Below are 17,227 nucleotides of genomic sequence, written 5' to 3' on the forward strand. Positions count from 1 at the left end.
ATCACTATCCAACTTTAACTCTTCTGACACTTTAAACATAGGCATGAGTTCTTCTGAAATATACTTCCTCTTTGGCCATCCTTCCACCATATACTTTTTGACCACCTGCCACAACAGATCATCTTTCTCAGATTGTCTCCACTTATTCTCCGAGTTGTCTGCAAACGCTCCAACCACCACATCCTGAATGATAGTAACTACATCTAAGTCATCACTTCCCTTCTCAGCTAATGATTCACACGGATGACGTGACATAAAATCAGCCGTCACATTACTTTTACCGGGAACAAATTCAGTATTGAAACAATACCCTGGCAATCTTGATTGAAGTCTCGCAATTCTTGCAGTTGCATTCCAACCTCTACCAGGTGAGAGTATATTTACCAAAGGTTTGTGATCTGTCCTTAAGGTGAACTTGGTGCCCCAAATGTAATTTCTATAATGCTCTCTGGCCCAAACACACGCTAGTAACTCTTTTTCTATTACTGCGTAACGCCTCTCTGTTTCATTTGATGTCCTTGATGCAAAACACACATTCCATTCTGTATTTCTTCTAGTTTGTGATAACACCCCTCCAATACCATAGAGACTAGCATCCACTGTGATGATACAATGTTTTTTTAAACAAAAAGGTCTTAATGTGGGAGCATTCAAAATATCCTCTTTGATACTAGAAAATGCATGTTGCTGCATCTCTGCCCACTCAAACTCTGCACCATGTCTTAATAATTTCCGTAAAGGCTCCATCTTTGTGGCAAAATTTGACACAAACTTAGAATAGTATTCGCACATGCCTGCAAATGATAACAATTGCTCTTTGTTTTTTTGGAGCAGGGGCATTAAGAATACCATCAACGTTAGATTTCTTTGGTACAACTCCATCCCCTGTGAGAGTATGCCCCAAATACTCTACAGTCCTCTGAAACATTTTACATTTGTTACTTTTCAAAGTCAAACCACTTTTCTCTAACCTATGACACACTTCCGTCAAATGTTTAAGATGATCCTGATCATTTGCTGAAAAAATTAAAATATCATCTTGAAAGCATTTTACAAAACCCTCAATGTCTCTGAAAATATGAAACATAAACCAAACGGCATTCTTGTATATTGGTATAGTCCCTGTGGAGTAATGAATGCAGTCAACATTTTCGAATCTTCCGTCAATGGAACTTGATGATATGCTGATCTCAAGTCTAGAGTAGAGAACACCTTGTCACCTTCAAGCATAGAAACCACTTAATTTATGTTCGGTAATGGGTGACAGTTTACCATTATACCCGTATTTAAAGCTCTTAAATTGACACATAACCTCAATTTTTTATCCGGTTTCCGGACTAAAACTATGAGTGAAACCCATTCAGATGAATTTATAGGTTCAATGATGCCTTCTGCAACCAGCTCAGCTAGCATTTCCTTCAGTTCTTCTCTTACATTAATTGGTACAGGTCTAATTTTTGGCCTCACAGGTGTAACCTGGCTTTTAAGTTTAATCTGATGAGCATAGTCTTTGAGTTTTCCCAATGAGTCTGAAAACACTTTTTTGAAAGAATCTTTAACCAACTTTTCCATGTTCTCAGCATCCGTTCCTGTAATATAATTGATACCCCATGACTCATCCAACACCACTGGATCCTTAAACCTTGGATTCAACATTATGCCCAGCTTCCATTGATCCTTCCAGCCAAGGACATTTATACCTTTTACTGCTACATATAGATGTATGTTGGCAAACCTTTCTTTAAAATGTACTACAATTTCAAATTAACCCAACATATCAATACGTGAACCATCATAACTTACCAGGTTTATGTCTGATGGCACAATTTTATTTATGTCCCAAACACTTCCCAACTTTTCTTCAAAATACTTTTTTGAAATAATGGTCCATGGCGACCCTGAGTCAGCTATGAGATTGAGATCTACATTGCACACTTGTACTAAACACATAGGAGGATTGGTAATGGAACTGTTCGAGTCTTCAACCTTACCTACAGTTTCCATTAAAGGTACCACAAAACCCGAATTGGATGTATCATCCAGAGGCTTTTCTTAACCTCTAGAACCCATCTCCTGTTCAACTCCTTCTCGCATACAGGAAATCCTGGGATGATATTGATTAGGATGCCTTTTTTGATCTCTACACGTTTGCAAAGTGTCCAATCCTACTACAGTTTTTACATTCTCTTCTAATAGCCGGACATCCATTAAATGAAGCTATGTGACTTCTATTTCCACATCTGTTGCAAGACATATTTCTTTAATTTCTATCAAACATCTTAAATCCTCTTCAATCTTGCTGTGCTGCGACCTTATATATTAAAATTATTTTAATTTAATTCAGTTTATGGAAATCTTTTACACATCTCAAGGGTAACAACTGAAATTTCCCACTGTATTGAACTTGCAGTCATAGAGCAAGACTTTGTAGGCTAGAAGTGCCTTCTAGGTCTAAAAGGGCCACAGTGATGGCAGATGTTTTGGATACCGCCTTTGTAGGTGAATAGTTTCCATATAGATCAATTATGCGTTTATTTTTCTTGAAGGAATATCATGAAATTCTGGCATGGTTTTTGCACTTATAAGTCTATTTGGCACATCATAATTCTAGAATATCACACTTCACCAAAAGCGGCCACCACACGTCTGCAAGAGACACAGAAGGCAGGCTGTTTGTTGGGTATAAGCAGAAAGCGAGCAGTTCACGGTCTTCCACGCCTATATACTTGTGGTGAGCAAGAAGCCTAAAAGAGAAGCTGTGGAGAAGTACTAACAGCATGATCAACATTTCACCCTACTATGCGATTAAGCAAAGTGGGAGGAGTGGCAGTGAATTGGGGAGTCACTGAAGAGAGAGGTTAACAAGAGGGTCTTGTTTCACGAGGAGGATTGCAGAGTCCTTGGATTATTTTTTATATCCTTCAGGACTCCCAAGATGATTCTGAACATCCCTAGGGCATAATTTACCAGTCATGTGCTAATCCGTTTCAAACCATTACAACCCTATAGTTTAGATCAATTTGTAAAATGGGAATCAACAATACAATGTCCAGAATGCACTAAGTTCTTGAATAAAAGTCTGGTACTGTAGACTCATGTCCTCATGACATGGTTTACATCTTGTAGCCTTACTTTGACTCCCTGGCTCTGTGTCTCTATTACAACTAAATATTATATAGCAGATCAGGGGTGCATATCCTGGAAACACATGAAACAAGATCTCCATTGTGGAAGGGTGCTGAATTATAATTATATGTGTGAATAAAAGAAGGATAGCATATCCTTTATTGCCGGTGTCTACATCCTTCTTGGGCATACCATGTCTTGTTGACTCAGGTCTTTCTTGGGCCTCCATACTTACTCGATTCCCTTTCTTTGATGGCAGGATGATGGGAAAATGCTGGAAGTGGTGGATGAGAAAGGAGTACATTTGCCCATGGAGAGCAGCAAATTACTGAGCAGTCCAGGGAAAAACAACAACCACAGGTAAATGGTTCACCCAGAAAACATACTGTGTGCATGTCCTAAATGCACTTCATTGAGACTCTAATGTGGGTAGATTAACAATGCAATTTCTTAACGTCAAACCTAATCCATGTTTTGAACATTTCCTTGTCAATATCCAGCCGCATTTGGCGAGGATTTTGTACTTGAAATTAAGGTACAACACACTTCAGATCAAAAGCTATACCGCAAGTTGGGGAACTCAGGGAGAACGGACTTGCACTTTATGCACTTTAGGCCTTACTGAAAACACTGCACATATGCTCTTCTTTTGCCCAGCATGTGCCAGGGCAAGGAAAAAAATGGATCTGTCCCCTGTGCAATAGGCTGGGATTTAGGAAGCATCAAGGGGACTTAAGGATTTTGAAATATAACACAGCACCGTATGTAGTATTTTCTACATCTAAATACCTGCTTACAGTAGGGTTTTTACGAAGAAAGACGGGGTTAAAGCTGTGATGTTTCAGAGAATAGTGCAGTCCCTTGTTTGAAATTTGAGCTATGAATGATGTTACTTTTTAATGTAAATACTCTATATTGTTTTATAATGTTTTTAACGATCTTATACACACAAGCAGGATGGAGTTTAGATTGCAATATTGTAGTGAATAGCATGTTCTCTCCCCACCATGGACCTGTACTGAGATCGATGATAGTTTTATCGGGAATACTGTATATATGGTTCAACTGATCTTAGATGCTATTGATTTTAAATTGTCCACTTTTACTGACTGGAAATTATGGCTTTTCTAAGGACTTAACAATAGATTCGAGGACCAAGAATATCCCCTTCCCGATATATTTGCCACTTTCGAACATCTCTCGGGCCTGGCTATGAACCCGGGAAAGTCAGTGGCTCACTTTTTTCAGGAAACACCATATCCAAACAATCTACGGTTCTGCGACGCCTTACCAGTGGCCCCCACCACCTTTTTAATACTTAGTCATTCAAGTTTATAGAACGCAGGTGGATCAAATTGAAGGTAACATAGTGCGGACCATAACAGCCCTCCGCTCCAGTGTGGTCTTTTGGTCCTCTCTGCCGTTTTCGGTGATGGGGCGTATTGCCATCTCAAAGATGGTGATGCTCCCTCGCCTATTATATTATTTTGTGAACTTACCTGTCGTAGTCCCACAGTCTTTTTTCAATACTTTGAATACTATATTGGTGGACCTAATCTGGGGAACGGGCCATAAAAAAATGAGACTACGAAAACTTCAACTAGAAACCCGGAGTGGCGGCTTGGGAGTTCCTGACTTCAGGGCCTACTACTACGCTAGTCAGCTCCAATGGCTATCTTATTGGACCGCGGGGAGAAATTTACAGGAAATTGGATATACGCCTAGGGATTTGGACCGGGGCATGCTGCACTCCCTACTCTTACCGATGGCCAAAATCTCTGTGGACAGCACTCCCCTATTGAGGACTGCTCTACAGTGCTGGAGGAAGGCGTTATCATATACCTCCCTGGCGACCCTCTAATCGATGAACATCCCCCTCTTGGGCATCCCCACACCGCAAGGTAGGCTCACAAAGGCCTGGATACATAAGTGGGTGGAGGCGGGAGTGGAGGATGTCGGGGCGTTGTTCGGTGATGGCAGCTTGCTTGATCACAACTCCTTTCTTCAGGCTACGGGTGCACCAACACGTTTATATCTACTACACGCTGCTGTATCCATTACATAAAGAACACATGGGCCCCACAACGCAGTGTACCTTCACAACATAACTTGGTACATCTCTTATACTACATGGGGAATGGAGGACACCTGGTCTGTTGGCTATACACGGGCATTCGGGCACATGTCGCAACCACACTCGCATCCCTCAGAACACAATGGTCCGAGGATTCTACTATGGAAATCTCTGACAAGGCTTGGAAGTGCATGCTCTAACACCCAAAAAGAGTGTCCCGTAATGCAAAGCTAAAGTTCATTCAGACGATGGTCCTTCATAGGTCGTATCTCACCCCCAAGAGGATTCATCGCATGTTCCCAGATGCCTCACATTGCTGCCACCGTTGTAAAGAGGACGAGGCGGACTTCCTTCACATGCTATTTTCCTGCCCCACTTTTGAGACTACTGGGAGGGAGTTTGTCACTCTCTGAGCGAAGTCATACAAATACCTGTCTCAGACAACGCCCTGAACTGCCTCATAGGTCTTCGTAGACATACAAATGTGCAGAAGGTACAACCGAGATTCTTAGACTTGGCCCTCATATAGGCAGTAAGAGCCTTCACCATCAGGTAGAAATCCCCCAGGTATCCAGCTGGCAAGATGACATGATTCAGTGGGGAAAAGCTGAGGGTGCAGCTCTTCCGAGGGAGAGAGGGGCTACGAAAGCAACCCATTTCGATGGATTGGGAGATCATGCTACATGAGTTCGAATCACTTGACTTACTACCCTCACAGGGTACCCCACCCCATAACACACAGTGTCACCCTGCGACTCTTTAACATTAGGTACCAAGATTCAGATCCATACATTATAACCAGTGGGCACTGCAGAGTCCTCAGAGATGCACTACTAGAATCCCCTTTTGGTTACTATGAAAGGTACACATCTACCGACCAGGAGTGTGGGTTGGGAGGGTTAGGGAGAGGGAGGGGACATGGTTGAAACTGTTGTTCTCGATAATTGGAAATGTAAATGCTTTATGCTGTAACTTTATCAGCCATAGCTGCAATGATCTGGTACTCCTGCTGTCATCAGGAACCATTTGTTCTTCATTTCCTGTTGAATAATACAAACAATGTATGGTAGATTCATGCAATGTATATGTTGTACCTATTATAAGTACAAAAGACTGTCTCTTTATAATATTCATTGCATTGGATATGATGTCAAAGTCATCTATAAAGTATGTTAAAAAAAAAACAATAGATTCAAGAACTAGCATTTCCTTCGCAGGTTTGGCACTTAGGGCTGAAACCAAAACAATATTCCCACGCATGTTTATAATATAGTTGATGATGGATTATTTGAAAATCTTGATTTAAACCTTTATGGCCTGTGCCTAAATATGGTATTTAAATGAAGGCAACAAATTATTAAAACATTTTAAACCTTGCCTCCAATGGTAGTACTACAGAAATATCTAAGTATGCTATACAGAATCACCATTTTTGCATAATTTATGCAACCCAGAATTTCCCTCTGCCAGGCTTAACATCTGGGTCTCTGCCTGGTCCTGTTATTGTAAAATGACATCACTTTACTAATTTGGGCTAATGGGAGTGGGCATGTAAAGAGCTTTAAAATCGTATTCTGAGTTAAGACATTGGAATTTACAACCCCACCCTTTTTTGAGTTCAACATTTTTTGTTGACTCCTTCCAGTGTGTTCTAGCCCCCTCCTACTCTCTGCCATTCTTTCCTGGATATCCATTTGCTGAATAAGGACAGACAGTCCTACTATTTGAAGGCCTGTAAAATCATTCTTTCAAACCTGTGAGTCACAAAATTGGAATGGAAAGTCACATCAATGCAGGAGACCAGTCATTGAAAGATAGGACCTATCACCCTACAGAAATTCAATGCACAAGTACATTAAAGAACAGGCCCCAACTCTTTCCACACCAGAGAGTGAATTTTAAACCATGTCCTTTTGAACACTAAATTTCCCAATGGAAATGAACAAAATAAAAGTAGGATGGACCGTTTACAAATTGACGCAAAGTGCACCTACTCTCTCTGACCTTATTATCATTGGACCACTTCTTTAAGGTTACATAGAAACGTTCCTCCTGGTGTAACTCTGAGCAGGGACTGGTCATCCACTTCACATATTGCAACTATAAAAACTGAAATATTGGCCCAACCCCTTGCCCAGCTGAGATGTCATCCTGGTCATACCTACCATGAGACTATCTGTAAAATAGGGACTCCTGACCCTAAGTCATTCTCCCACATACTACACAACACCATTGGTTGTACCACGTCATATTTGTTGAAAAAATTAAAAAGCTTGACACCAGAACAAACAAACATAAACTCTCCTTTTACAGTACCATGTGACCCTGTGACCCCCGAAACCTTTAATACAAAGGATGTGAATTTGTTGTTGCATGTAGCACACAAGATAAACAATTCTCACCTGCCTACAAAAACATTATCAGATATCTTTATCCAAGATTTCTTCCCTGTGTTTCCTTCAATAGCACTCTTATTTTGAATACATTTCTTTTCCAGAGCAAATTAATCCCGACTTCAGGAAATTTTGAATACCATCTGTCTACACTTATGACATTTACTAAAAATCTAGCTTATTAACTCTCCATTTCAGGTTTATCATCCCGCAGCTAAGTCATAAGAGGTAACGTGACCAGGCTACATAAGGAGTAGGTTGAAACCGCATCATACTACTCAGTGGCCTGTCAGAATTCAAACATATTAAGTAAAAGAGAAAGTCTATCAAACAATTGAGGATATTCTTATAGGAAAATCACAGTACAGCTTTAATACTGCTCTATCTTTCAGCAGCCTAGGGCATGTAAGAACAAAACATACACCCTAAGAAGCTGGAAAGGTGAATGGATGCATCAGTCGTCAACCTAGAGCTGAAACAATCGTTCCTCCAAAACTGCAATCAACAAATCAGAACTAAGTCAGGAAAATACTCCATTAAAATGATGCTGTTGGCATGACTGCTTTTTGTTTTTATGATAGTTATCCCCACCCACTAGATCACACAATCGGGTTAAATCAACAACAGTACGTAATTACCTTAAACGGCACCCTGACCAATGTCCACCTAAAAATCAAACAAGCATTGAAAGCAGTCTGGACCATGTCTATATTTGGGAGAAATAGAACTGCCTGAATCTTGATGAGCCAAAACTGAGGTGCTGGTGCTACTGTGTAGTGTACTCATCACACTTACAACACTCAAGTGAAGGTGAATTAGTGCATCAACTTCCATATTTTTCGGATAACACTCTGACCTTGCAAAGTGTCCTGTTGAGCAAGGTTTTTGATGGGTGAAGATGTAGGTCACCCATATCATACTAAAACTGAGATTGCACTGTACTTACAACCTGCCAATCCAAATCAAAACAGTCCTCAGATTGGATGGATCCATACTTTGGAATGCCAGTGCCCCAGAAGTGGACATTACTATCTTGACATTATGGAACTCCTAAAATATAATTGTCTCAGAAAGAATGGAACACCAAAGGCTTACCGCAGTACGCCAACGGGCGAGAGCCGTGAGGGGAACGGCAGGAAAGCAGGAAAACGCCGGGAGGCAGCACGGTCGAGTAGGACCACACTCCCCAGCAGCCCCTGGGGCGGAGGCGCGCCCGTGACGCGGTTTCAGCGCCCGGAGGCGCCAGTGAAAAGGCTGACCCCCCGGGAGCCCAGGGGGGAACACCAAAGGCTTACCGCAGTACGCCAACGGGCGAGAGCCGTGAGGGGAACGGCAGGAAAGCAGGAAAACGCCGGGAGGCAGCACGGTCGAGTAGGACCACACTCCCCAGCAGCCCCTGGGGCGGAGGCGCGCCCGTGACGCGGTTTCAGCGCCCGGAGGCGCCAGTGAAAAGGCTGACCCCCCGGGAGCCCAGGGGGGAACACCAAAGGCTTACCGCAGTACGCCAACGGGCGAGAGCCGTGAGGGGAACGGCAGGAAAGCAGGAAAACGCCGGGAGGCAGCACGGTCGAGTAGGACCACACTCCCCAGCAGCCCCTGGGGCGGAGGCGCGCCCGTGACGCGGTTTCAGCGCCCGGAGGCGCCAGTGAAAAGGCTGACCCCCCGGGAGCCCAGGGGGGAACACCAAAGGCTTACCGCAGTACGCCAACGGGCGAGAGCCGTGAGGGGAACGGCAGGAAAGCAGGAAAACGCCGGGAGGCAGCACGGTCGAGTAGGACCACACTCCCCAGCAGCCCCTGGGGCGGAGGCGCGCCCGTGACGCGGTTTCAGCGCCCGGAGGCGCCAGTGAAAAGGCTGACCCCCCGGGAGCCCAGGGGGGAACACCAAAGGCTTACCGCAGTACGCCAACGGGCGAGAGCCGTGAGGGGAACGGCAGGAAAGCAGGAAAACGCCGGGAGGCAGCACGGTCGAGTAGGACCACACTCCCCAGCAGCCCCTGGGGCGGAGGCGCGCCCGTGACGCGGTTTCAGCGCCCGGAGGCGCCAGTGAAAAGGCTGACCCCCCACTCGCCCCGCGAGTCGCGCGCGGGAGCGACCGGGAGAAGCCCGGGACAAGGGCGGGACAGTCTACGGCAGTCCACGGCAAGACCAGGCAGGGCTGGGCCACCTATCGTACATCTCCAGCAAATATGGGTAAGCGTAAGAACGGTGCTACTGCAGACGATGGTGGTAAAAAGGCTAAAATGGCAAAACAATCTGACTCCATTCTGTCCTATCTTACTTCTGCGGTGGGGGCTTTAACCAAAGAAATTGCCACAGCACAGCAAGAACTGGGTTTAATAGCTAAGTCCCCCTCCTCAGCTATATCATCTGAGACACATGCCATCCCTTTAGAGCCTGATATCATCATAACAAAACCCACAACTGCTACTGTTTCCACTTTACCTCAAGCTTGCGCATCCCAAACACTGCTCCCTACTGCAAATACGGACCCTCTGGGAACTTTAAAATCACCCCCGAAAAAACGTAAGAAGAGGGAGGCCCCCCCCCGAGTCACTCATGGGATGGAGGAGTCTCTGAAGGACCTTATCGAGGCTCTATTTGAGGAACGGATTGAACCCCTTTTAGTGGGAATTGCAAAGGACATAGTAGATACTATGACCACATGTCTTGAAGGCTTATTAAAAAAATGTGTACTAATTGATGATATAGCGAAAAAATTTGACAGCTTGCATCTTGGTGATAAAAAGGTCGTAGATTGTCATAGAGCACAACACCTACCTTTACCATCAGCTGAGGCCATCTTTGAGCCCATGGAATCAGATATAGCAGGTATACAGGTTGCCCAATCACCCATACCTATTACCCCACAGGAGATCCCCTCAACATCAGGGGCAACTAATTTCCTGGAAAGCAAGATTCATCTAAATCTGCCCCCTGCAGTAGTACCCTACGTAGCTGTTTTCCTAGGGGTGACCCCGCTAAGGGAAGGCGAGGAGGAGTCAACTCCCGCACTTATTGGAAAATCAAAAAAATGGTGTGATGATTTAAGTAGCGGTGACTCAAATACATCCTCTAGTATCATAGCCGCTAGAAGGGTAGGATGGGTGGGAAAACGGGCTAAAAATGTGAAAGGTGATTGTGTGGTGATAAACTTCAACAACGACCATTGCCCAAGCACTCTGTTTTGGGATGGATCAGATATTAAGGAAAGTGATAGCCTCAGAGCAGTCCCATTAGGTTTCTTTTATCCCCCACAGTCCCATTATAATTCACATAGGATGCCCCCCCCAACTACGGCCCCATCATTGTATGACTGGCAAACTGTAACTAGGAACGTGAGACGATACCGACAAATGTCCCATAACACAGGCCCTATTATGGACTTGGTCAATCGTTTTAATCCTTTACGTGATTTGAACACCAACGATTGACTACCTTTACCCCTAATATCACCTACAACAGCAATGCCTGAGAGGGTAACCTCCCTACCATGTACATTTATGACTTGGAACGTGGCAGGAATAAGAGCTAAAAGATCAGACCCAACTTGGACCCAATACATTTCTAAACATAAGGTCATAGCTCTGCAAGAAACGTGGGACACCTCACTTTCCTTTTACTTAGATGGATTCTTAAGTTACACAATACCCGCCAGTACTAGTACTGCGGGGAGAGCAAAAGGGGGGCTTATTACACTTTTCTCTTTAGATCTAGTAGGATCTTTTAACTCATTGAATTCAGGTTCCCCAAACATCCTAGCAATAGAATGGACAGTCTCCCCAAGCTGTATTATACTAGTAATTAATTTTTACAATGCCTGGGGTGGACCAAACGAATTTGAACATGTGCATTGTTTGGCGAACTTGATAAATAAATACAGTCAAAACTCACATACTCCATTCGAAATTCTTTTAATGGGCGATTTTAATAGCCACAAATGTCATTTGCCTTGCCAATCATTAGATGCAGATTCTCCTGATGGAGCCTGCATTCCTCACTTTGAACACACCAAAATGGGGGAGTCACTTGACTTATTGTGTGCCAATTTTAATTTATACGAATCTTTCAAAACTGCTATTAATGAGAATGTCCCCACGTATAAAGGTACAACTAAAGGGACGATAATTGATTACATATTTATGTCCGTAGGCCTAAATTCAAAGGCAAGTGACTATAAAGTTACTGTCTCACACCATAGTGACCATAACCCTCTGTCAACTGCAATACACTGGAGTGACTTATGGCGCAGGCAGGTGGATCAGCCCCGGGTTTGCGCCTTGACGGTGCCCAGTGATCAGGGCAGACGACTTAGATGGGGTATGGCCATGGAGGAACGGTTTATGGAAACCCTACTTCCCAAAATTGAGGGACAGATAGAAACTTGTCTGGATCAAACTGCCTCGAACCCTCAGGTTGTTGCAGCTTTTAATTGCATCTGTGCACAAACCGTCAGGGATCTTACAAAACCTAAATCTAAGTACCCCACAAAGCCCCACAAATGGTTTGATAGCAAATGTTCAAGGGCACACAGAGAACTAAAAATGGCTCTTAAGGCCAAGAAAAGGGATAAAGAACTAATCTCAAATTTAAGACGGGCCTACAAAACCAATGTGAGGGCAAGGAAAAATGAGATTAAGAATAATGCTTGGACTGATCTTCTCAATGTAGATGTTTTAAAAAACAGTAAACAGTTTTGGGAAATTATCAACCACCCCTTTTTTTCAGGGGAGAACAATCTGAATACAGATTGTGTAATTCCCGATGAGAGATGGGTACAGCATTTTAGCAAGATTTACGGGGGTGAACCATCAGGCTGCCCAAGTACTACTGAGGTGACCTTCTGTGCAGACACAGTGGTAGTCACGGAAGAGCAGGTCCTTAAAGCCATTGCGGATACCACAAAAAATAAGGCCCCAGGTCCGGATGGTGTCCCGGCAGACTTTTTTAAATATTGCCCAGTACTCTGGAGTAAAGTTTTGACCAGAGTGTTCAGAGCAGCAGCCGAAGGATGCCTACCTCAAACCTGGGCAACATCCATAATAGTTCCCATTTTTAAGAAGGGAAATCGGGAGGACCCTGGGTGTTATCGCCCTATTTCCCTCATCGACTCTACTTTTAAAATCTTAGGTAGAGTCCTTTTGAATCAGCTAAGGGAAAATATAGAACTGAATGGGGGACTCTCGAATATCCAATATGGCTTTCGTGAGAATAGGGGGACATTGGAACAATGTTCTAACCTCCACCTTCTAGTCTCCAGGTATACGGTGGCCGGGGAGGGGACAGTTTATCTGGCCTTCATGGACCTCTCCTCGGCCTTCGACCTGGTGAACAGAAGTAAGCTATGGACTACCCTATTAGAGTTAGGCATAGAGGAGCCCTTGGTGGCATTTATGGCAAGGCTACATCAAGATCTTAAGGCAAAAATAAGAGTCACCAGGGACGGTAGGTGCACAGAAAGTTTTAATTCTGAAAAAGGGGTGCGCCAGGGTTGTATCCTGGCCCCCCTTCTTTTTACTATTTATATAAATGGTCTCGGGAAATACCTAGAAATAGGATCGGTGGATGTTCCACGTGTAGGAGGTGCTCAGATCCCAGCCCTCCTATACGCGGACGATGCCGTCCTGATAGCACGAACAGGGATTAGCTTACAGATTCTTCTGGACCGTTTTGGTTCCTTTATGGAGAACCTGGACTTGAGAATTAATGTCTCCAAGTCCCACACCATGATCATTGGTCGTAAAGTAAATACGCTGCAGAAAAAAACTTTCATTTGTAAAGGGGAGATCCTTTCTAGGGTCCCAGTCTTTCCTTATCTGGGAGTCCTTTTTGATCAAAGAGGGTCCTGGGTTCACCAGGTCAAAGCTAAAAGTCTTAGCCTAGCACGATCCTCATCAGCTTTGCTGGCCTTTACAAAACGTTTGGGAGCAAAACCAATGGAGGCCGTGATCAAAATATATAATAGTAAGTGCGTTCCAATCGCCATGTATGGTTCTGCGATTTGGGGTTACGCAGAGACGGCAAAAATCCAGAGGGTAGAAAACGGTATCGTCAGGAATATTCTATCTGTTCCAGACTCCACACCTACCTTCTCTATTCATGAGGAAATAGGCTTACCATACATCTCTGATAAACTTAAACTAGCACCCCTCCTCTTCTGGGTCAAAACGTGGTTGAATCCCGAGCTGACGCTAAACCATGCCATCCTTAAGGACGTCATTACAAGGGATAACGCCATGAGAATCCCCTGGCTAAAATTTATTAAATCTACCTTTCTAATGCTGGGGAGACCGGAACTTTTTAATGACCCATCCAATATAAGGAGGGGGGATGTTAGGTGGATTAAGCAGATGTTTATGGAGAGGGCCCGTATGGATAGAGAAGATTTGGAATTGAGGAAACCCATGGTGAGGGCACATATTGTTTTAACTACTTCACCCACCATGGAACCCTATTTAAAAACCGTGACTAATCCTCTTCATAGACTCCTACTGACCAAATTCAGGATGAACTTAATTCATTACTCCTTAGGAAATTTCCCGGTTTGGTCAAAACCTGAGGATGGCCCGCCATGCGGCTGTGATAACTTCTCAGCTCAAGACACCCTTCATTTTATATTTTTTTGTGACTTTTATAGCAGCGAAAGGAAGAAATATCTATTCCCTGTTCTGAAGGCAGCGGGCTTTACTCAAATAAGGCCAGCCTTAATCTTCCTTCAAATGTTAGCAGATACTTACACCATGTTTAGTGTTGCTTGCTTTTTAACTGCGGCATTTAGAACTAGGAAAAAAAGACTACCCCAGATTGACCTGTTTTAACTCAAATTTGTTTTTAAAGGAAAATTTTTTAACATTTGTAAATAGATTTGTGCTTTTGCATGCAACAATTTGATGAAATGTAATCATATGCAGAAAACCATTCTTTTTTTTAACGTGATTAAGTGATGTTTTTAAATACTGTATTGTGATTGCTTTATGCCTTTTATGATTTTAACAAAAATCGAATAAAGAGTATTTTGACTGACTGACTGAATGCAACATTGCACCTAGAACTTTGGCATGCAGAGCAAGAAATGCACCTTAAAGTCTTGCCTAGCCAGGACCGCCTCAAGCTCTCCTTTTGCTTTACGAAAGGATCTCTGGGTTTTATGACCCGGTTTTGTTTTAAGTTCAGTCTCTAAAGTGGATATCTTGGCCTCCGGTTCAGCCTGTCGAGCCCAGGCCTGTGATAAGAAAGATGAGTTATAGCTGATAAATTCTCCATGTATGACTGACTTGGCTGCATCCCACACGGTGGACCACTTTAGCTCCTCTTACGGAGTTTTCCGTACAATTGTTGGTCGCTGCCTCCCTTATATTCTCCGTCAAGATGGGGTCCCATAGTGCTATATCATTCATTTTCCAAAATTTAAGGGGTGAGCCTTCGGAAGGTTTTACGGTCAGGTGTATTGTAAACGCAGTGTGATCCGATAACACCCTTGTGCCTGTGTCTGAGTATTTCAACCAAGGGAAAACCGGTGGGAAGTCGAAGATATAATCGATCCGAGAATGGGATCTATGGACCTATGAATAGTGCATTCAGTTCCTCTCTCCGTTATGTTGACTATGCCACACATCTGCCAACTTCAAGTCATCAAGACCCTGGATCAGGGAGGGCTTGGGTGTCATTGGTTGCCACGTATAATGTGTTCTATCTATGGCCTGTTCCATTACTATGTAAAAATTGTCCCCCAGTACTAGATTGTCATTGGCGTGGGCTGCCAGGAAAGGGAACAGCCAGGTATAAAATTGGTCTTTGTGGTCATTAGGCTCATATTGAGGCTATCGTCTCCATCTATCCTATCGATCTCCTGACCAAAACAGCCCTCCCTTCTCGATCTCTCTGAGTCAAGACCTGGTGAAAGGAGACACCATTTCCCACTAGAATCTTCTCTCCCTTCGTCTTGGTTGATGCCAAAGTAAAGAACTGGTGGGCAAAGTATCAAGGTGTGTATTCCTTTGTGTCAACCGCCAAGAGGTGGGGCTCCTGAAGAAGGGCAATATCGATGCCCTTCTTTGCAAGTCAGTGTTCACCGACTTCCTCTTGACCGCCGATTTGAGACCTTGCATATTCAACAGTGCTATTGTCAACCCTTAGCAGTTGGAAATGTGTATACCGTCTGGGAGGATATGGGTTCCTTCTTGTTGCGTCACTCAGGCATTTGAGGGACAGTGATGAAAAGCACATGTAGTGTTGCACAACCTTTCAAAATTCTGCCTTCTGACCCTGAAAAAAATAGAAAAAAAATCACAAGACCTTCAAATGGACCTCCTCCCCCCCATGCTCAAGGAAGACAGTCACCCCTGCACTCATTACCAGCAGACTGGACTATGGAAACACTCTCTATGCCGGCATAAACAAGTGTCTGCTCCGCAAGCTCCAGACCATACAGAACACCACTGCCAGACTCGTCCTCAGAATCCATCGACATGAGCGAATCAGCCAACACTTACAAAATCTCCACTGGCTCCCCATAGAGGAGAGAGTCACTTTCAGGATACTCACCCACACCTACAAATGCTTACACAACACTGGACCCCAATACCTCAACAATAGAATCACCCTCCATGTTCCCAAAAGAAACCTCTGATCCGCCAACACCGTCCTCGCCGAAACCCCTTGAATCTGCAGAGCCAAAACAGGGGGGAAAGCCTTCTCCTACATAGCAGCCAGACCTGGAACAAGCTTCCGATCGACATCAGACACTCCCCCTCCCTGGCTCTTCGACTAGATGGAACTGTTGACCCCAGCACCTTGAGACCCTCACGGGTGAGTAGCGCTCTTACAATTCCCTGATTGATTGATTGATTGATAAAACCAATGTAAACAACATTACAAGTTTGAGCCAGTTAACAGACAATTACTGGCATCCATGATGGGGGTTAGTTCTTGGAGACCAGGTATATCTTTCCTTGTTCTGACTTTTTCCTGGTGGACCCTACTGGGCTATCCATGTCTTGTCGTCCCTGTGCTATTGCAGTTATCTAGTGAGAGTTCAGCAAAGACCTGTCCAGTAATGCAAATGATGGCAGGGGCTCATCCTGTCAAGGAAAGACAATTAGGCTGTGCGTGCGGGTCGTCTCCCCTCGGAGATGGTGCATTATGTCGATTTTCTCAGGCTTTGCGCCGCCTCTCCTTCCTTGTTTGTCACCTTTTTCATCCCAGGCGCTGCCAGTCCAACTGTACATCTGCGGGACAGGAGTCATCTCCCAAACCAGAGTGAAACTGCCTCCTCGCATGTAGTGATAGTAACTGTCTTTTATTTGTAGCGGAAAAATAGTTGTGTGGGGAACCCCCAACTTTATGGGATTTTATTGCCTGGTCCAATGTTCCACCATTAGCAGGGATCAACATAAAGGCCATAGGCATGGGCCTCGGAGTCTGGAGGAGCCCCTTATTGACGACGTTCCCCGCGTTCCAGATCGGGATTTTGCCATTCAGGCTGGAATCGTCCAAGGTCAGGAGCCCATCAGCCTGAGGCCATGACTCGGGCTCAATCTTATGGGTAGGGAGAAACTCAACTGCTCCTATCCCAGAAGAGCTCAATCAGCCACTTTGCACCCTCTCCCTTCAGGCGCACACCAGTCCAAGTACTC

General features: G+C 44.3%; 1 protein-coding gene across 1 annotated transcript in view; it reads left to right on the forward strand.

Annotated features, from left to right (window-relative positions):
• The window catches only part of SLC4A8 (solute carrier family 4 member 8), a 675,897-nt gene that overhangs the window by 624,089 nt on the left and 34,581 nt on the right, over positions 1–17,227 (forward strand). The window contains exon 23 of the mRNA XM_086965936.1: positions 3,386–3,486. Coding sequence (XP_086822062.1) covers positions 3,386–3,486 — 101 coding nt within the window. The remainder of the gene's footprint in view (positions 1–3,385; positions 3,487–17,227) is intronic.

This window comes from Lissotriton vulgaris, chromosome 1_1 (genome assembly GCF_964263255.1).
Source record: "Lissotriton vulgaris chromosome 1_1, aLisVul1.2, whole genome shotgun sequence".
NCBI classification, from domain to species: Eukaryota; Metazoa; Chordata; class Amphibia; order Caudata; family Salamandridae; genus Lissotriton; species Lissotriton vulgaris.